The sequence below is a fragment of the Cariama cristata genome, unplaced genomic scaffold (assembly GCF_000690535.1).
Source record: "Cariama cristata isolate BGI_N322 unplaced genomic scaffold, ASM69053v1 scaffold19098, whole genome shotgun sequence".
In the NCBI taxonomy this organism is placed as follows: Eukaryota; Metazoa; Chordata; class Aves; order Cariamiformes; family Cariamidae; genus Cariama; species Cariama cristata.
The window spans coordinates 32,456-54,209 of NW_009633121.1; the positions used below are offsets into that span (position 1 = coordinate 32,456).

A 21,754-nucleotide genomic window follows, 5' to 3' on the forward strand; every position below is an offset into this window, starting at 1 on the left:
AATGCATTTCACTAATTTTGTGGTAGCTTTCAGCAGATGCAATAACATTTTTCTTGCTGAATAAAGAAATTTAACCATTTGCCACCACACACCATAGTCAGAACCATGATGTAAGTATAAGTATGATGATTAAGAGCTCTCTCTCTCTCACGCGCGTTTGCTCTCTCTCTTATTAAGGAATATTATAGATAATAGTCATGTAACTTGTTCATGTTAGTTGAAGAATATTTTAAATCTAAATATTAAAATGGTCATTTTTGTCCAAAATTAAAGTTCCCTAAATAAACTCTGAAAGAATGTATTTACATTTTCTTCTACTATCCTATTATTTTTAATGTGTTATGTAATCAATTTTCAGTTCATTTTTAGTAACATGAACTAAAGTTTGGTGATTGTTCTGATAACTTTTCTTCAAACAGAAAAAAAAGAAAAAGACAAATGAAACATATGATATATACATAGACACACACTCATGAGTGACAAATTCTTTTGAAAGCAAAATAGGAACCATGTGTGTGTCAGTATATACAAATATGTTATGAACATAAAACCTGACTTCAGAGAAGAGAAACCTGGATTGTCTTTTGCATAAGCCAAAGAGAGTCCTAAACGTTGCTTACCCAGACACTGAGTTTTCAGAACACAATGGATCGTATTTTGGTTCTTCCAACCTTGCGCTTTTCTTTGTAGAGAGATCTAGCACTCCATCCCCTGCAAAGAATGAGTAGTGATGATAGCAGTTGTTTAAGGATGATCTCAGAAATTTTGTTAGCAAATGTTTGTACCTATGGCACAATTTTTAAGCAGTTACTTTATCTTGTAAAATTTCTGACATCTTATTCCTTTAACAATGTCAGCCGTTAGCAAATGGTTTTATATCCTTGATTTGTAACAAAGCTTTTTAAAATTGAAGAAAAAATACAAAATAAACCCATTCAGAAATAATAAAATTTAAAAGATTAATTTGTCTGAAACAGAAACACGTGACTGCTTTCCTAAAAATCATGCATGCATATATATTGCGCTGTTTACTTTCAAGGCAACCAAAGCAATGCACTTTATATTGTTATTCATTTATTAATATTTACATATTGTAAACAAACAAGCCTGATACTGAAGTTAAAATTGACATAACTAAATCACAGGTTTACAGGAAAATTCAGGCTACCAGGGATCTCAGGAGGTCTCCAGATCAAACTCCTGCTCAGCACAGGGTCAGCTACGTGACCAGATCTAGTTACTGGATGAGAAAGTAGTACCCCAGTAACTGGGAAGAGAGCTCAAGCCCAATATAGAGTTTTAAGCATGTGAGACCTATGTCATTAAAGGTTCCAACAGTTTGTTTACACATATTCCCACTGCCGCCCCCACATATATGTAATAAGGAAACTAGAGAAATGGAAAGACCTAAACTGGGGTGGGAGTCCACACTGTTAAGTCACTGGCAAACGTTAAATCAAGATTCATAGTTGGCTATTGAAGTATATGAATTATTGAAATAGAAAACCATATTTTTTTTAAATCAGTATTTAAGAACATTAAAAATTAAAGAAACCAATTAGAGCCTGAAATACTCCTCATAGTTCAAGTATTTTTTTTAAAAAATATCACATTTAAATTATAGATAAATACCCTAAATATATTTAATTTCATACCTTTCTTCCATTGTTCTCTGTTTCAAACTTTGGCTGTTTTGTGTGCCTGAGCTCTGTGAATCAAATTTTGAGTTTCAACATGTAGCTCAACATTCAATTCTACAAGCAACCTTATGCTAGCCCTTTTTACATTAGTGTCATTTCCATATTAGTGTGTATTATTTCTAAAACATCCATCAACTGTATATATTTTCCCACAGCCTCAGATGCAGATATGAAGCATTGGCTGCATAGTCCAAATGTCAACACTCAAATAAGAAGTCAGAAAAATTGTTAAGGTAACTCTCCTTTATACCAACATTGCAAAGAAACAATAGTTTTGTGTAATAACCAAATCCAGCTATTTGTTTTGGAGTGTTTTTAACAATTTTTGACTGTTTTTTCCCCAACTATCTTGTATTATTTGAAGAAGGATAAAGAGAGAAAAAGGAGCATCATAAGTCAGCATAAGGAGAAAAAATATTTATAAATATGCCACTTGTCATAAATGCTCCTTTTCTCCTGAATATGTTCCTTTCAAAGTCTTCCTTAAGCCTAAGAAAGTTAAAGGAAGGACCAGTTAATGTTCATCAACCTTTCTGATGCAGTGATATTCCAGAAGCAAAAGCCAATTAAAATCACAACAGAAATATTCCACAGGGACTATCTGGCCTACCCAGTTGTAAAGTACCCTGAATACCTAAGCTCGCTGTGTCCCTGAGTCCCGTACAACAGATAGAGTTCATCTGTTGTGTTCTGTCAGCCATACAAAGTACATCTCCCTTTCTTAAGTGTCTATGTGGTCCCCTTCACAACAGTTTCTCGATCTTCAGTTGATATTCACGGGTACTATGACAAAAAAAATTTAGAAGAGATCACTAGACAAAGTCACTGGAGAAAAAGCTACTTCAAAGTTCACAACTCATCAAACTAATACTCTCTCTCTATTCAACCTACAAAAAACCTGAAGCTAACTAGATTTTTAGGATAAAAAAAAACCCCAACAAACAAAACCCAAAGACTCTCGCAAGACTCCATAACAAAATCTAACCAAAATAATTTTCATTTCCAATCTTTCAGAACTGACTTTGACAACACAAGGTCACGAATAAGTTGAAAAATTACTAAAAAGAACACAGTACTGAAAATGCAGGCTCTTGAAACAAAAAATTAGACACATTTTGGGCCTCTAAAGGGTAAGCAGAACTGAAGAGTCATTTCAGTTTCAAGATACTTGGTTCCTCTAACACAGCAAATTTATTCATTAAGTATATGACACCTCCCTGAAGACAATGCTTTATAGGAAGATGATCCTCAGTAAAAAGAGTGAAAAAGAACCACGCAAGAAATACATACAAAATACCAAATAAAGTCACCACAACAGGCTTTTATTCAGTGATTTCACTCAAATAAAAAAATTAAAAAAAACCCCAAAACACAAAACCAAAAAAACCAAACAACACAAAACCATCAAAATTGATGCAGAAAGGGCAGTTAAGTCAAAAGGATTCATGAAAAATACACAGTAGCTCCTGGTTTTCGTAAATCTTCCTGCTTTGTAGTAGTATCAGCTATTGTTTTATTATAATGAAGGAGCACCTACAATCGGTAAGAAAGTGAGAGCATTTGCTATAAAGCATTAAGGCATAATGAAATGCTACCTAATTAAATGAATGAAGGTATATATACACAGTAGAGACATTCACTTTGGTTCATTAGGTACAAGAACAAAAACTTTGCGAAGAGACATCCTACAGGTGGACAATAAGCCTTGAAAACCTTACTTGCGAGGTAAGAATATTTGTTTTTAAACCAAGCCAGAACTTTCTATTATTTCTATCAAATCACTCAAAATAGCTATTTATGCAAGAATTTTGAACAGCAACTGAGTGATATCAGGAACAGAAAAACCATTCCATGAAGTGGTTTCAATAAAAGACATGCAATTACTTCCATCCACTCTTTAGCAGAAGCCATGACTACTAAGATGACAGTCTTCATAAAGAGTACTACGTAACACTAGATAACATAGAAAAAACATATTACAAGTTTTTCAGGCCTGCTGCTCATGGTCTTCTAATAAAGTTATTTCTGTGCAAATTAAATGATTTTGATCTTCAAAGAAACGGCTCAACCTCTGGCCTTTGCTTCTCAGCACCAGATCATTAGGTGCGGCAATACCAAGATATACCAAGATATAACTAAGTGCGATCAAAGGTCATCTTCAAAATAAACAGGACCACAATCACTTGAAACTCCTCCATACTATCAATGTTGGAGAAACAGGGAGGGAAAAGCAACTAACAGGAACTGTATGGGTCACCCTTGAATTTCCTCAGTTGGTATTTCTGTACTGATTCTAGCAAACTTCTGTTTTTTTCCAGGTTTCAGGAAACCTCTCACTAGCTATTATGAACTGCCTCACTAGGTCAGACAACCTACCCTACTCAGTCCTCAGTCTCCAGGCATGGGGAAAACTCTGCTCCTAGTGTGGGAGAGCACATCACCTGGCCACTACCCGCAGCTCATTCCTCTCCTGCTCTCCCAGTAGTTCCTATCATTGGATTAGGGTTCTCAGAGATACATCCCTGTCTACTCTAGCTTTAGTTTCTAGCCTTAGTTCTGATAGTTGGGAAGTTGCCTAAGGCCTTTTTTTCGGAACCCAGGCCACTGTCCATCTCCACAAACTCCTGTCACAGCAGTTCCTGAAGTTCACAAACTGCTGTGGAAAAGCTGCTCCTTATCTGTTTTTCCTTTTTAACAAGTTTCAGCGAGCCCTCCCTCGTTCTAGTATTGTGAGATTTACTAACCAGCAACTCTCTCTCTACCATATCTGTCATACTGTGGTAAACCTCGATCAGGTTTTTCATAGCAACAAAATGACACTATCTTGTTTTCAATACCTGTCCTGATGATGCCTTGCCTTTTGCTGGCTATTTTCTGTGCGGCTGCATATGGAAACAATGTTTTCGGAGAACTGCCAAGTAAGAACACCAAAGCCTTTTATTAATTCTTAACTACTGCTTTGACTAGCCCCTTTTTGCTGACCTGATGTGCTATTGTGTAAAATGAAAAACTGCCAGCTGAAACATACATGGCTAGATATTGGTTGTCCATGGCAAGGTCTTGGCAGCAAAACAGACTCTGCTTGGGGAGAATGAACTTAAATTTTTGCCTATTAAAATGAATATTTAACTATGAATTCAGGTATTGGAAACAAAAAGGCACATTACAACACTACCTTTCCTCCCCCCTTTCCAGGCTCACTTCTGCTCCAGCTTCCCTTGTGACCACCACCATCTCTGTGGTGCAAGGGCTGTGGAGTGTCCACAGTCTACCTAATGGTTTCTATCTGCCACTTTCCTCTGCCATTGGGCCTCCCTCTGCTGTTTTCTCATTCGTTTCCTTTTTCTCTCTCCAGCTGGCACTTTTTGCCCTTTCTTAAACATGTTTTCCCAGAAGTTCTGCCCAAAGGGCCACTGGGCTCAGCTATGCCCTGCAGTGGGTCTGTTGGAACTCATGAGCTCTCCTTCCTGTTATTCCCATTTCCTCCCCTGTGCCGCTTAGAGGGAAGCAAGCAAGCAAACATCTGACAAGGAGCTTGGCTGTTAGCCACCACAGCAGCTAAGGAAGAAATAAACACCTACTACTCTCAAAAAAATGTACCTTTTTAGGGTGACCTTTTCACGTAGAAGTATTAACAAACTGTTTCTTGAACATATTTACAGCTCATACTTTACCTTTGTGAACTTAGCATGTATACCTTCAAAAAGCACAGTATTTTCCCCAATATACATGGTAAGAACAGTATATTAAGAAAATAAGGGGTTCAGTAGTGTCTGGAATTCTTTCAATAGCCCTGAAGATAGCAATCAAGAGGCCACACATGCCATGATCCCAGTTGCCATACTAACTTCAGTGTGGATTTTCAAGAGATACTGTCCTTGTTTCGGCTGGGATAAAGTTAATTTTCTTCCTAGCAGCTGGTACAGTACTTGGTTGCCAGCTGGGGTTAAACCACAACAGATAAGAAACCACTTTTTCAAAAATTAAGAATTGTTTCCAAATTCTGGTCCATTATTCAGAAATCTTTGTTTTACTACAAGTTTTGGTGAAATCACATGCACATTGTTAAACCAGATAATAAAATGCTATTTTAAATAATTTAAACAGAATTTTTTACTTCCATTATGCTTATTTTTCCTACTTCAATAGTAGCCAACAACGACAAAGCTACATGATAGCTGTAAAAAGTCCATGCAGCAAAGTGTCACACATTGCCAGTTACCTTCCAATGTCTTCCAATCTATGATGGATCAATGAAACAAGGAAACGCTCTTGCATTTTTCTGCTATGTTTACACACTATCATTGTCCTAGAAGATATAGCAACAAGACTAAGGTGTGTAGCTAAACATTATTTATTTGTACAGCTTATACTTCTGCCTCTTGTAAGTCACTTTGCTTAGCAGCTAGAGAGCGATCAAGTCTCCCATATTTATCAAGGGCAAGAAGTCTCTGCATCAAAGGCAAAACAGACTTGGGGAAAATTAATTTATTGCAAATTAAAACAGATTCAAATAATGAGAAAAAGGAAAAAATTAAAGCATGTCCCATCCCACCTTTTCCTAGGCTCAGCTTCACTCCTCTCTCTCCCTGATCCCCAGGTGGCACAGGTGGGATTGGGAATCAGGGGTACAGTCAGTACAATTCCTCTCTAATAGTTCCTTTCTCCTCACACTTTTCCCCTGCTCCATTGTGGGCTCTCCACAGGCTGCAGTTCCTTCAGGAAATATCCAGCTGATCCAATGTAGAGTCTTCCACAGGCTGCAGTGTGGATATCTGCTCCAGAGTGGTCTCTTCCATGAGCTGCAGGGGAATACCTGCTCCACCGGTGTTGTCCTCTCCATGCGCTGCAGTGAAATACCTGCTCTGGTGCCTAAAGCTCCTCTTCCCCCTCCTTCTCCAACCTTGTCGTTTGCCCTGATGTTTCTCACTCCTCTGCTTGTCCAGCATTTCTGCTCTTAAATACATTTTTGCAGAGACACCACAAGCCTCACTGATGTGCTCCACTTTGTTGTGTGTCTGTTGCAGAGTTGGCTGTGCCTAGCATAGGGCAGCCCCGACCTCTTCTCATAGATGCCACCCTCGCAGCCGCCCCCACTACCCAAACCTTGCCATGTAAATCCAATACACAGGGGTATCAGTCTGGAAGTATCAGACTTGAGTATTGTGGGAGTACTTCAGAGATGGCCCATAGATACTGAAGTAAAGTAAGAAGCGCCAGACAGCTTCAGCGGCAGAATCTTTTTTCAGTATTGAGCTAGCATTTAACTTGGATCTGCTTAGTGCAAAAAAATGCTTCTAGTGATCTGGAAAATAAAGCTTACTTCCTCTCAACTTAAGTCCAAGAATCATTGCCATAGCAAAGGAACAAGATTGTCTGTTTTATTATTTAGAACACTCATTTTAAAGATGACTACTGCAAATGTAAAGCACCTGTCTAAACAGAAAATGAACCTGAAGTATTCATATTTAGGTCATTATCTGTTTCACAGGTTTTCAATTAAAAGATTTCAACTTTGAGGATCCATCAAAGCAATGTACAAATTTGAACTTCCTACTCTCTTACTGCCACTTCATTTGGAAATTGTAACAGGAATTACAAATAGCAAGTAACAAAAAGAGTTGCACAACAATTAAGAGACACTACTAAGGAAACCATAGTATAGCTTTCATGAGTCTCCAGACCAAAGTAGTATACTGTTAGACACAGAATAATGTATTTTTAAAAATAATCCAATTAAAAAAATTCACAATTCCCTACTGTAAGCATGTAACACTTCCATATATCCAAGCTCTCTTCAGGAAAAGGAGAGAAGTAGGGTACGTAGAATAACACCACAGAGTCCCTAACAATAGCTAACTGAAAGAACTTTTCATGAATCACTGCACCTAAAACACCATGCAAATAAAAAGAGCAGGCTGACTTTTTCCATCTTGATCTTACTTGCTTGTGTTGCTACCACTACAGTGGAAAGCTAAGATAACTCAAAATTAGTATATTCATGGGAAGTGGGAAGCACAATACAACTTCCCTGGTTGTACGATAAGATGGCTTGAAACCTTTTTCCAGCTACAGCCTTGTTTCAATATTTCCTCTCATTTCAGTAGCTCTAAACTTCACAGCAAGACTAGTATCTTTAACAAAGCACTTGAGAAAACATGGCAGTGTAAGTTCTGAGAATCTACAATATCTTACACGGTATACAAGTTTTACATAGTAAACTATGTATGCTGAGCCACTACTTTAGCCTGAGATGTTTTGCTGAAGATGCACAATTCTAAACTTGCTGTTTAACATCATTGTAAGAAAAATTCAAATAATATTAAAAAATATTTAAATACTTCAATCTCTCTATACATTAAGTTTTTCTTGGACAAAAGATCAATGGATTTTCAAATAGCTAAGGGTGGCAGCAGAACTTTCTTCCCATTGCTGCCTCATTCACCCTCTGCCTTCTCTTTCATCTCTCAAAGATTTTTTTGGGCTCAGCAAGGACCAGAACCTGTCTTTGGGGACTAAAATGCCCATAAGGGAACAGAAACTAGTTATTCTTCATAAGCAAATGCTGAAGTAAGCAACAGGCTATAGTGCTGATATCAGGAAAGTACTTTTTATTGCCCGTGTGAAAGAAATGTGCTTCAACCTGGCCAATTATGAATCTCTAAAATCTGTAACTCATTCTTAGCAGAGGCATGTCAAAGCACAACAGATATTTTCTCAGGATTTAATCTGCACAAGGTATTTGCTAAACTCAGGCATGAACTGGTTTCTGCTGACCACACAGAATATACGCAGGAATTCCAGAATTTCTTAATGCTTCTGCTGTCAAAGAAATAGGATGCTTAAAATTTAATCTAGAATATGTATGTTTAGCAAGGTAAACTCATGTCAGACTCCACCTCCCCCCTCCCCCCCCCCGCAATGGATGTTTCATCTAATTAAAGGCTGCATCATTAAGCACAAACATATGAAATCTGCTTTCATTCTGACTAATGTACATTTTAAAAAAATACTTAATTCTGCAGTTCTACCTTCTTTTAACATTTTTAGTATGGTACGTGACATACAGGTAAACTTTTCCCTTTGGTCTGCAGTATTATTGGATTAACATGGACCCCTGCATCTGCAAAAGACCAAAGTTGCTTTTGCCACTGCTTTCAGTTGCGCATGACAGTCACAACCCTTCCTGAAAATTGCTGCTAATCCAAATTAGGTTCAAAGTCCAAAACACTCTTGTGATTATATTATCTGTTTTGGATGGCAATATTCCTTGAGGCAAAGAAATTATTTCCTTTTTGTAAATGATAGCGAGACACACTTTTTTTATAGCTTTACTTTCAATTAAGAAAGCTGCACTGATCTATACTGATTAAGGCATGAAGTATGGAAATTTCCTCCCAAATTAATCTCTTCCATCATTCTAACCAGTCTGTATTTAAAGAATCAAAATGTCCAAGGGCTGACACAGAATGATGTTTGCTTTCTGAAATACCAGCATCTTTCTCTCTTTTTCTCAGAAGGTTTAACAGCCATTTCAATAAAATTTTGAACCACTGTTACCTGTGACAGCCACAGGTGAGCTGACTTAGGTTCAGTATTCTAAAGCTGAGAAATTCCAATGTCACTTATTTAATGCAGGCACTCAGAAATGAGAATATTTACTTGCTAACACAAAATATGAAAAGTGTTTCTAGAAAGAATGTGGTTTGTTTTGTGGTTTTTGTTTTTGTGGGGGTTTTGGCATTTTTTGTTTGTTTTCTTTTGTTTTTTTACAGTTCTCTTATAACTTTTTTCCTGATGTTTAAAGGTAAATGTACGAGGTTTCTTTCAGCATTAAGTTAATGCAATGCCAACTTTCCTTCAACCTTATTTTAACCACATAGGATAACTTTATTTTCCTATATACTGGTCACTACTTTGGAAAGATAAAACATAGTTATTTGACCCAGACACATACTTATGTTTTTAAGAGAATAAGACATAATCAGGTAATAAAAGACAGCAAAACACAGACAAGCAGATATAAAAGTTTACCTTGCTGAGTATTCTGTTCTTGAGTTCGATTCACAGTGAGGTCTAGAGGGCTATCCTGTTCTTCCTGAAGGGAGTTTTCCGTTTGGTTCATTTGGATACTTTTACATATCAGACTTGGTTCAAATGATGAACCATTTCTGTTCTCTTGAATTTTGCTACTTTTTGAAATGTACTCAATTGCAAACTGACGGATCATTTTTTTCATTAATTCCTGAGCAACTAGGGGAATGTTAGGATCACAGTTCTGAGGAAGATCTAGAAACAAACAAAAAAAAAAAACAAACAACAACACAGGCAACAGATGTATTAAAAAACCCAAACTTAATTTAATTACTTTTCTTTAAATAAATACTTCCTATAAGCACAATAAGTATGTGTAATAAGTACATGTGTAACAAACACACTAACTCAGATGTCTAGTAAGTTTTTCCTATGAGCACTCCTAACTGGAGGTCACTTGGAAGAACATGTTTAGAACACATGAGTAATTTTTACCTTATTCCTCTGTCATAGTATGCAAGTAAAACTATGTGGTTAGATGAGTAATGCAAGTATGGGAGTCAGAATCTGTATTTATTGTTGGTAAATAAGTTGAATTTTCATTTGCAGACAGTTCGTTTTCAGTTTTGAAAATAATTTTGAATAAAAACAGTGAAAGTTAAATAAAGCTATGAATTAATACATAAAGGAATTACTTTCAAAGAACAAGTATAACAAAAATAATTAATTTTAAAGTGCAGTTCTACAGGTTAGTCCTTTATATAACATAGAACAGTTGGACTTTTGAGGAGCCGATCTTAAATAAAAGAAAAAATTTGTTTCACCTACATATTAGATTATAATCCCCATTGTAGATTCAGGATTGCAATGTTAAAACTGATATGATACTATACTATGATACTTGAAATATCCCACACAAATTGTAGTCATACAAGCAACTAAATTTTACTGTAAATTTTAATTGTAAAATCTTACAGGATTTTCAGGACATTGCCAGGACATTTTCAAAGTGCTACCAATGAAAACATTCGGGAGAAAAGCTTTATTTCCTATTCTAAACTGTATGTACCTTATTTTTTTGTTTGTGTATGTAACAGTCCCATGGAAAGAAGTGTTTCATTTTAAAAGTAACAAAAATAATAAAAGGATCAAACATGAGATACCTATGACTTCATTTTAATATTATCTGTCAGCTAGAAAAAAGTTAAACCTCTTATTAACAAGCATAGCTGAAATGACATTTGTGAATTACTAAAAATAAAAAGAATCCTAATATAAACAGAAGTACCAGAAAGATCAACAAAATAAAGATATGTAACTTAGCATAAATAATGTAATTAAGAAACCTCACTTAAAGCAAGCTGTGTTACTCAAAGCAATACTGCATTGATGGCTGCAATACTTCATTTCACAGGACAAGCACAATTGCCCATACTCAAAGATCTACATTCTTTCTTAAAGTGGCAGTAGTAGTACTCATTTCACTATCTCACTCTTCCTTCTTTCCTTCAACTCCATACACACAAAACAAAAATACCCTTTTCAATGTTTTAACCATTGCCTATCCTTGAGTTCATAGGTAATGAGTGAAACAGGTTTCATCAAGAAGGGACAGAGATTTAAAGTAAGTGTGAATGAGATACAGAAAAACTAGCTTTCAGGTCAGCCTTGACTGCCTGAAAGAAATGCCAAAGGACATGATGGCAGTTACCGGGATACCTAAATTAGTCTGAGACAGGTTAAGACAGATGATAAATTGAGTTTTGTTTTCACGGAAGCAGAGAAACTGAAAGGACTGGATCAGGTATATTACGGTTGGACTTGATGATCTTTGAGGTCTCTTCCAACCATAATGATTCTATGATTCTATAATGATTCTATATGTTTGCATGCAAAGTGTAAATTTCCTAATAGGTAGCTTGGAGGATAATACAGAATATTTGCCCTAGCACTTTATGCCAATGAAGCTTTATCCATCTACCAGCAAAAGAGTGACCACTGAGATCAAAGAACACTGCTCAAGTTTAGCATAAACGTGCAAAAGATTTTTGTTTGTTTCATGTTTATTCAAAACATATTACATTTTGAGAATTCATTTTCACCAACTGTATTGCAAGGAATTACAAACATGCACATATGCAATGTGCTGTCTAAAGCACACGAGAGGGCAGCTGACTGTTCAGATGCTTCTTGTCAATATCTTTTGTTTGGTCTTTCAGTAATGCTTTACGAATAAGGTGAAGCTCCAGCATTTTCAAAAACCGAGTATATGCTAGATATCTTGGCTTCAAGAGACCTTATCCAAGGCATGACAAAACAAGTCCGCTTATGGTTGAAGCTCTATATCCTGACAATCTTTCAGCCAGCTCTCTACCACAATTTCTAAAATTGATACCAGTTTCTAGAGGAGAGGTATGAGATTCTAAATGATGGAGGGTACCTACAAAGAAAAAGATCTCTCCCCATCATGTAACATCCAGGTACAGGTATTCTTTGTTTACTGGTATTTCCTGATTCCTAAATAATGAACCCAATAAACGTTCAACTGGAATTTTATCACCCTAGACACACACTTACAAGGAAAGAAAAAATTCAACAAAAGATAGTGAAGCAGTAAGGCAACAGGTGCAAAAATGCTAATATATATGCAAAAAAATAACAAAGGAACAAGGAGAGTTAAGAGTTGGAATTGAAAAACTGAATTATCTAGCAACAAAAGTAAGTGTCTGCATGGCAGGGGAATCAGGTCTAGACAATGGAAATTACCGATCAATAGCTTAGCTTAAAAAAATAAAACCCAAACGAAACCCAAACACAAGCAAACAAACATCTGACAGTTAGTAACCAAGAAACTCATACAACATCAAATATACAAAACATCATCTCCTTCAGAACTGCCAAGTTTCTATTGCCTTTCTATTCCATTTTAGACTCTTCGCACTGGTAATATCCAAGCATGAATTTCTTTTAGACACTGCTTTTCCATTAGGAGCAAAGTAATCTTTTGACTTAGTTGGAATAACAAAGGAATATCTCCCCTGCCCCTTAAATTTTCTTTAGTATTAGTTTTAATTCTTGAATAATAATTTCCAAATACTCCCTATAGAAGAATAAATGTAGCAAAATTTCTCATATATTCAACTGCTACAGCTACTGGCAGTTTACAGATTTTAAGGTAATTTACTCTAAAAAGGTAATACTGGGAGGCAGGGGGTGGCAGGAGGAGGTATCTTAAAGCATATAATATGGAAGATGTGCTCCAGGGGTGCATCTGAAGTGCTCTTGCTGCTAATGCATATTCAGTCTACAGGGCTTGCCCACAGTTCATCTAAGCTTAACTGTCATAAATACAAATAGTGTTGCTATCACATCAACTGTTCTACTGTGGAAGTCATTAAATCGTAATTCATGTTGGAAGGACCTTGGGAGGCCTCTAACAAAGCTGCCTGCTCAAGCAGGGTTGACTACGAGATGAAATCAAGTTGCTCTGGGGTTTATCCAGACAAGTCTTGAATACTTCCATGGATGGAGACTGTACAACCTCTCCAAGTAGCCTGTTTCACTGCTTGCCTGTCCTCATTTTTCCTTACATAAAAAAGAACCTCTCATTTCAATTTCTCTGTAATCTTCCACTGTCCTGCTATGCATCATTGTGAAGAGTTTGACCCTGTCTTCTCAGTAACTTGCTCAGAGGTACTGGAAAGGGTGCTCTTAATCCATTCCTATTAATGCTGCTTTGCTTCCTAATGGAAAATGAACCTCTGGATGCATCACTGCTTCCTCATAATACCAGCTATTTAGAGTATTTTGAAGTTAGAAATAATTTCCCACAGCTCTCCAAATGATATAGAATAGAAATGATAGAGATGTTAGCTATTCAAAGGAAAGAAGAAGTAGTTATATAGTTTCATATACTATTTTCTTTTTACACACCGTACATTTTTCAAAGAAAATAGACTTTTTAAAGGTAAATGCAATTTTTACATAACGTTTTATCACTAAGACTCTGAGTGATCAGAATAGGGCACACATACTTGAAGTGTATTATATAAAGTCTAATTACATTCAATGGCCGTCTGTATTATTATACAAGTATGCAATGAAAACAGAGATCTGTAATTTTAAGTTCACAGTGGTAAAGCTGTGGTTCACATGGGAAATTCGTTATTAGTCATATAAAAATTTTAAATGCAATTTAATGTATTTTGGGGTAAGAAAAGTATTAGGTCTCTGAACTTAGTATCTCTAGCAAATATTTCTTAATTATTATCAGCAGATGGCACCAGATATACTTTGTATAACCTAAAATGTTTTTATTCTAAGATGTTTTATTAGAAGTCATGATTATAGCTACTTACAAAGTTTTAAATCTACACGCTTACATCTGTTTAAACTTCTATTTTTCACGTAGCTGATTTAAAACACAAGGCAACTGTATTTTCTCCATGGATCATGTACGTACATACATACTACTTCAAACCCAAAACTGTCTCTAAGGATTTGGAGTAAAAGGTAGCTCTGATGTTCCTCTAGTTTCTCTCAGATCACTGTAGATCTCCTGACATTATTAAAATAAGAGAAGGCTAAATTACATACACATTTGTATGATACAATCTGATATTTTCTGCTTGTGATTGTCAAGATTACAGTCAGAATGCAAGAGAAGGCAGTAATAAAGATGATGTGTAATTATGAGTAATTGCAATGACTTATTTTAATTCAAAGCTCACATTTAGGATTAAGATTTCCTCAGTTTATACACTGCACCACCTTTTAACTATTCAAATCCACATTCTTAACTATTCTGCATTAACACTATGTGTGATCATTAGACTGCAATGCACAATGTAATGACCAATTTAACTGATAGTTCAGACTTACACATGTATTTGGCAGGACAACAGACAAGGAGTTAAAAACTCCCAAAACAGCGCTTCACAATAGTATTCTATTTCTTGAAAAACAGTATTTTTTCAGTAAAAAGTCAAAATAGTGACTTAATTTCTCTTCTGATAAAATACCAAAAGGCATTGGTCACAACCCTCCTTGTACCTTACAATCCTGTTGTGTGAGCAGCGGAACTAAGAACACCTGGCTGCTTATCAGTGTGCTTCCTGTATTCACTCCCTCTCTCACCTCTTCACAAAAAGGCCACATTTTCTAGAACTCCACCTCAACAGCCACCAAACTGTCCCAGCAATATACTTCGCTTTACCTGGAGACTTTTCCAGCTCGCTGTCAGATCACCAGCAAGTTAAAAATAAAATACAGCAATTTATTCTGAGCCATGTTATCATGATTAGTTTAGTTAACTTGACTGATCAACAAACAGAAGGAATAAGGGCCAAGTTCACTCTAGTCTTCTGTTCTTGTAAACATTCAATGTTTTCCCTTCCTCAGATAGTAATTTTCATTACTCCGTACATAGTCATATTTCTAAGGATCATCTTAAACATAGTTGAAAATGACCAAGAAATTCGGAAGTCAATGAAGACAATAACACTCGTAGGCAGGCAGGCAACACAAAAAGTATGTTTAACTTCCTTAAGAAAGCAGCTGAAATCCTGCTAAACTTTCTTTCCTGATGAACTTGAGGAAGAGCGATAGCAATAATGTCACACAAGTTTACTTCACAAACTGTGACAGAGTTCTCGGTTCTTACAGAAAACGTTTCAGATTTCAACATGACAAATTAGATTTCTTAATTATTAATAAAATTATTCATAAAAAGGAACTGCAGGTATTGGATCAAGTAGTGTGTACAACTCCAAACTACACCTCAAAAAGTAACACTTTTTTGTAGTCTGAGATTGTGTGCAACATTACATTTTCATAGGCTTGCCAAATTACATATACACTGCTCAAGAAGCATAACCAGCTCATGACATCTATGCATCTCTGAGATATAACTAAGAAAAAAACAGGAGAACTCAGAAGAGTTAAATGCAGGTATATGGTATGGTGTACGAAAGCCATAGGTCTGAATGGAAATATTTTAGAATATGAGACAGATATCTAGAAATAAGGAATAACTTCAAAAAGCTTACAGGGAAATTATTTTCATATGGAACACATGGCACTGAAGATACCTGACAGAGCTACCCAGAGAATCTGGAAAGATTGAAGTCATCCTGAGCACTTTCTCCCTCTAATTTTGTGCCTCAATTTCTTAATTTCTACAAAAGCTTTTCAGGTTTCCATCTTCTGGTGGATCATGTCCTGAAGATAGAACCTGATTCACAACCATGAATATATTTAAATGACTTTTTTGTTGTTGTTGTTTAAAAGAGGTCACGTTAATATTGCATGGGAAAAAAGCTTCCAAGAACATACAATGCAGATCACTAGAAAACCAGAAAATTAATAAGCCATGATCAAAGTGTCTGATCAAGCTCTTAAACAACTATGACTCTGCCATGTAATAATGATCCCATATGCCACATTCTGTAATAGTCATCAAAAAAAAGGAAAAAGACTAATATGTATTTTTTAAAGTACATCATGTTTTTTCCTCATAACTGCTTCTTTGAGAAAATTGATGTATTTTAATGTTACGTAAGTGGAAAAGTATCCCAGTCTACTCTGCTTACAATACAAAATAGGTAAAGAGAGATGCCATACTTCGGAAGAAAGCATCTGGGTTTAAGATATATTGTTTAATGGAAACAATCAATGTTTGATGACAAAAACTACTTCAGCTTTACTGAGGTGTCTGCCGAGGACAGAACTTTCCTACAGACTACTACCTACCAGATTGGTCTTTTACTAACACATAGTGAAGATAGGTTCCTAATAGCAAGACTTTGTTACTTAGAGCCTCTCAAGAGTTTACCCATCTTGGCAGTAATTCTACCATCCTCTTAAAAGGGAAGAGGAACCATCTTTGTCTGAGATTCTACAGACAAATCCTCATCTATGAATGTCTGAAGGTTGTATCCTGTAGATAATGATGTAACATGGCTGCATGTTTCGAGGTCTTCTGAACTAGTTTCCTGATGTCAAAAAAAAAAAACACCAACAAAAACACCAAACCCAAAAACTAGTCTGCAAATTAAAAACACCTCAGCCATTTAGTAACTTGTTCTAAAACAAAACGATAATGAGACCAATAAGCGCAACTCTCAAATTTGCTCACTAGTCTTAGAAGTTGTTGACAAAGGCCCTAAATGAAACTGTGCTAGTTACAACATTAAGAGACAGTATATGATCTCAAGGAGTCTGCAATCAAAACAAGTAAAGCAAGTGTTACTTCCATTTTAAAGACAGTCATCCAAGAATTCTACTTTTTTTTGGACAATGAAAAGGCATCTGCTTTAGTACCAGGTATAAGAACTGTTCCTTAGCTGAACAATAACTTGAAGTTTTTTGATTCCTTTTTTCGTAAGTTGATAATTGATCTCAAAAACTTACAAAAATTCAGAAAGCAGACTTGGGATTTTTCTAGTAAAACTCTTCATCTTCCTCCTACAAAGCCAAGACAATTACTTAAATACCTCATAAATTGGTTTCACATGCCCTTTGCAGATACAAAAATTTTTTTCCTTTTCATTTCCCATAATCTGAACCACTTAAGAGACTTCGCTGGAACCTGAACTGAAGCTATTGTCTTAGAAAACTCTTCAGCAAAGTACCTCTTACCCAAGAATATGCAAGTCCTTCAGAGAATACAAAAACAATTGGAAAAGACTTTGGTTTTGTTTTTGAATAGATAAAACCTTTTTAATCTAGCATAACTGATCTGGCAGATCAAAAAAAAAAGCTAAGGAAGATGCTAAAAGCCAAATGCTCTTTGTGGAAAAACTTCACAGAAGCCACTCACTCCAGTAAGGTGAGGTCATGCCAAATTTCACTTCTCCCAGGATAAAAGTTTCTCTCAAGAAGTATCAAAAGACAGCATCTCCAGCAGAAGCATAAAGCAGGTAAATGTTGAAAAGCACTCTACATCAAGACCAAGACAAGATCTGAGAAAGCAGAAATTTGAAGGAATTAAAATACCTGCCTAAGGAGATGCCATGCAACTGGGCCTGTGATGAAAACACAAGAATTTCAGAAGTAACAAGGTGTCAACTTCATTGGACATTTTATTATTTCAAATAAAAAAGAGTTGGTTTTAAAGAAAGTTAAGGATCGAAGATGGACTCAAAATGCTGCTGCACTCCATTTAAAGTTCTTTAAAGCCTTAAGTAAAACACAGGCTGAACAGACAGACGCCCTATACAGGAAAAGATTCCACCCACCCCAGGTTCAAGGGCATAGTAATTTCTTCCTGCTACTGCAAGGTAAAGGGGAGAAAGTCAACTCTGTTTTTTTTCCTCCCACCTATGTGAAGGAAGAAAATGTGTCTGACTTCACCACGAGGGTGGTGAGGCACTGGATCAGGTTGCCCAGATAAGTTGTGCATGCCCCATCCCTGGAAGTGTTCAAGGCCAGGCTGGATGAGGCTCTGAGCAACCTGGTGTAGTGGAAGGTGCCCCTGCCCATGGCAGGGGGGTTGGAACTAGAGGATCTTTAAGGTCTCTTCCAACCCAAACCATTCTATGACTCTCTTGAATTCTTTGTTACAGCAAGAGAAGGCTGTCACTCTAGTCATACTCTGCTATTTTGACATCCAAGTACACCTACTAAACCCAAGAAAAACCTGTGAAAGTTGTAGTTACTGAGTAGAAATGCATTCATGTTCCTTACTCGTTTTCCCTAAATCCCTGTGTATTTTTGCTGCTGTTGACAGCAGTCAGTTTAGTAACTTACATGAACCAAGCTAATAACTTGTCAGTCACTCATGTACTCTCATGTCCAGTCACTCATGTACTGCTGAAACTTGCTGAGTGCCAAAGAACAAGGATAGTCAAAGAATTCATGAGCTACTAAATACTGTATTTCGACAAGAAGTTTCAACTTCTGACTTGGATGTATTTGAAGCAACAGCTTTTGTGAGAGAAGATCACAAATCCTGTTTTGTAATCTGCAAGACACATTCTCTCACCTAAAACAGTCTTCCAAAAGTGAAAGTTGAGGAGCAGAAAATGTTTAACTGCCTAAAATTCCAGAGAATGGCACCTGAAGTTCACATGAAAAGAAAGTAGCAGCTCATGGTAAAAAAAGAACCAATCAAACAAAAAACGCAACAAAACAAAAAACCAAACAATAAAATATAATGAATTCATCATTCATTATTCATGAAGGGATTCAATGCAACACACAATGCAACAGGACTAACAACAGCAAGTATGAACAGTAGTGCTTCATTTGGTGATTCAAGTAAGCAAAGAAAAAGATTAAGGAAAATCAAATGAATAAAGAAGAGAAACAGCATTCAGTAGATAAATAAAAACTACTTAAGAATCAAGATCAACCCTAAATCATTTGATTCTTCTAGATTTGTGTCATATCTCTTAATATTAAAGACATGCTCTTATTACCTTTCTTTCGAAAGAGTGCATTTAGATAGTTTTCTGCTTGGCATTCAATCTTATCAGTGTTGGACTGGCCCTGAGATGACAGTTCCTCTGTAGGCGTTGACTGTGAAGAACCGATAACTGATGCACGATCCTAGAAGACATATGAAGATTATAACATCTTTCAGAAGTTAGTCTACTGGTAGTACAATATACAATTAAATTATTGAGCTATTGAGTGAAAAACAACCACTAAAAAGATATTTACTATAAAGCCAAGCCACCTTACTCCCTCTCACAGCCAAATTATCTTGAGTCAAAATGCAGTATTAACCTATTTGCAAAATTTAATTCTACAATTCTTACTTTCATACCAAAAACTGAGTGTTGGGAAGGCATGGTTGATACCATGTTCATACTTACACTGACTGTTTCTTTGTGTAAATTACAAAAGGAACATTTCTCATCCATAGACCAGTCAGTTAGCTCTTCTGGCTCACAGTCTTAAAAGAAGAAAAAAAGCTAGATGTTTTAAACAAGTAAAAATGGATTTTGAGAACAAAATACACATCCCACAATTCTCTTAAATAAATTCCATCACAGTCTAATATGCATTTATTGGTACAATGTAGTCAGTAGTATTCAATTCTTCATGTATTTCCAAAGTCTTGTCTGGCTCCCATGACTCAACTTTCAAAGAGCAGAGGAAACCTCTCTTAAAAGGAAAGGTAAACTCATACATTTCAATTGATTACCTATCACAGTTACTGGAGGCATCTGAATACTATAAATAAAGTTCTGAATTCCTCATCATTCCTTTTAACAAAAGTGTGCAAACTTGTAGTAAACTAAGCTATCCTAGGAATTAGGATACGGACTCCTTACCATTTGAGCTACATGTGTTGTACTTACAATATTTTAATTGATTTGATATCATCACTATAGGTAAACCAAACCCCTATACTCACTTGTAGTACTTGATTTATTTAGAGAAGTTTAAAGTAACTTTATATGTTTTATCAGAATACATACTTTGGTCTTCAGGGAATATAGGACTTAAACGGATCGCCTGTATCAAGTCCAGTCTTCCCCTACCAGAGACATGCCATCTATTTTCTTTAAACAAGTTATTAAGCCCCGTTTCAAAAGTCAGGAGTTTTTCAACACAGTCTTCTCTTCCCAAATCATCAATTGCTTTAAAGCTTTTCCCAAACCAACTGTGCTAATAGTTAAAATTAACCTTCTAATTTCTCATTTAAATTTACTCACGGCAAGTTATTCCCATTTGCTTTTGTAGCAACATTGTTCCTACACCCACAAACAGCAACTCTTTAGGTATTTAGTGCTTTGATGTATTTACAGAGAATACCATTATCCCCCCTTTACACTTCATTTTGCTAGGTTAATCTAGTCCACCCAGTTTTCTGAGATTCAACCCCATCTTTTCTGCACCATTTTTCACTTGAACACCTGTTTCCTGAACACAGTTGACCAACATCAAGATGATGCCCTTCTTTTATGTTTACACCAGACTTCCTTAAACTGTAGACAGTACTTTTCCTACAGTATCCTAGTTATGCATGAGTCTCCATCACAGCTGCAGCATTTTGGCAGGTGAATGAATACAAACTTGATTAACTACAACACCAAGGTCCTCTCCATCCCACTCATTTCCAGTTCATGCACTTACAACCTAAACCCTTCCTGCCCCCCTTATTAATTATCAAATAGGTTTCCTCCTTTTCTCTCTACCACTAAATTACAACCACAGTTCTTTTAGGCAGGTTCTTGGGATTATCTGTTTCCAATAACACACTGTGGTAGGCTGGCCTTGGCTGGCTGCCAGCCCCCACCCAGTGACTCTCTCACTCCCTCTCCTCAACAGGGCAAGGGGAGAAAATAACATGGAAAAACTTGTAGGTCAAGATAAAAGACAGGGAGATGACTTACCAGTTACTGTCACAGACAAGCCAGACTTAATGTGGGGAAAATTAATTTCATTTATTGCCAATAGATTTGCATAACGAGAAAGGCAAAACTAAACCTCCCTTACCACCCCATCTTCCCAGGTTTCAACTTCACTCCTTCATTCCTGACTCTTCTACCTCCTCCCCCACCCCAAACGGCACAAGGAGGATGGGGAACAGGGGCTGTCCTCAGTCCGTAACAGTTCCTCTCTACCGCTCCTTCCTCCGCACATTTTTCCCCTGCTCCAGTGTGCGGTCCTTCCCACAGGCTACAGGCTTTCATGAATGCTCCAGTGTGAGTCCTTCCCATAGCTGCAGCTCTTCACAAACTGCTCTAGCGCGTGTCTTTTCCACAGGGCACAGTCTTCCAGGAAGGGACCGCTCCCCAGGCCCACAGTTCCTGCCAGAAAATCTCCTCATGCACGGGCTCCTCTCCATGGGCTGCAATTCCTGCCAGGAGCCTGCTCCAGCATGGGCTCTCCATGGGCTGTAGCTTCCTTCTGGACACCTCCACCTGCTTCAGTGTGAGGTCCTCCACGGGCTACAGTGTGGATGTCTGTTCTGACGTGGTCCTCCATGGGCTGCAGGTTCTCCCTGCTTCACCATGGTCCTCTCCACAGGCTGCAGGGGAATCTCTGCTCTAGTGCCCTGAGCACCT

The 21,754-nt window shown here is 36.8% G+C and overlaps 1 protein-coding gene across 1 annotated transcript in view; it reads right to left on the reverse strand.

Moving 5' to 3' along the window:
* Positions 1–21,754, reverse strand: part of LCORL (ligand dependent nuclear receptor corepressor-like) — a 29,221-nt gene that overhangs the window by 3,003 nt on the left and 4,464 nt on the right. Inside the window, exons 2-5 of the mRNA XM_009706644.1 lie at positions 19,553–19,632; positions 19,154–19,283; positions 9,735–9,989; positions 621–711 (exon numbers count right to left, since the gene is read on the reverse strand). Of these exons, the coding sequence (XP_009704946.1) occupies positions 621–711; positions 9,735–9,989; positions 19,154–19,283; positions 19,553–19,632 (556 nt within the window). The remainder of the gene's footprint in view (positions 1–620; positions 712–9,734; positions 9,990–19,153; positions 19,284–19,552; positions 19,633–21,754) is intronic.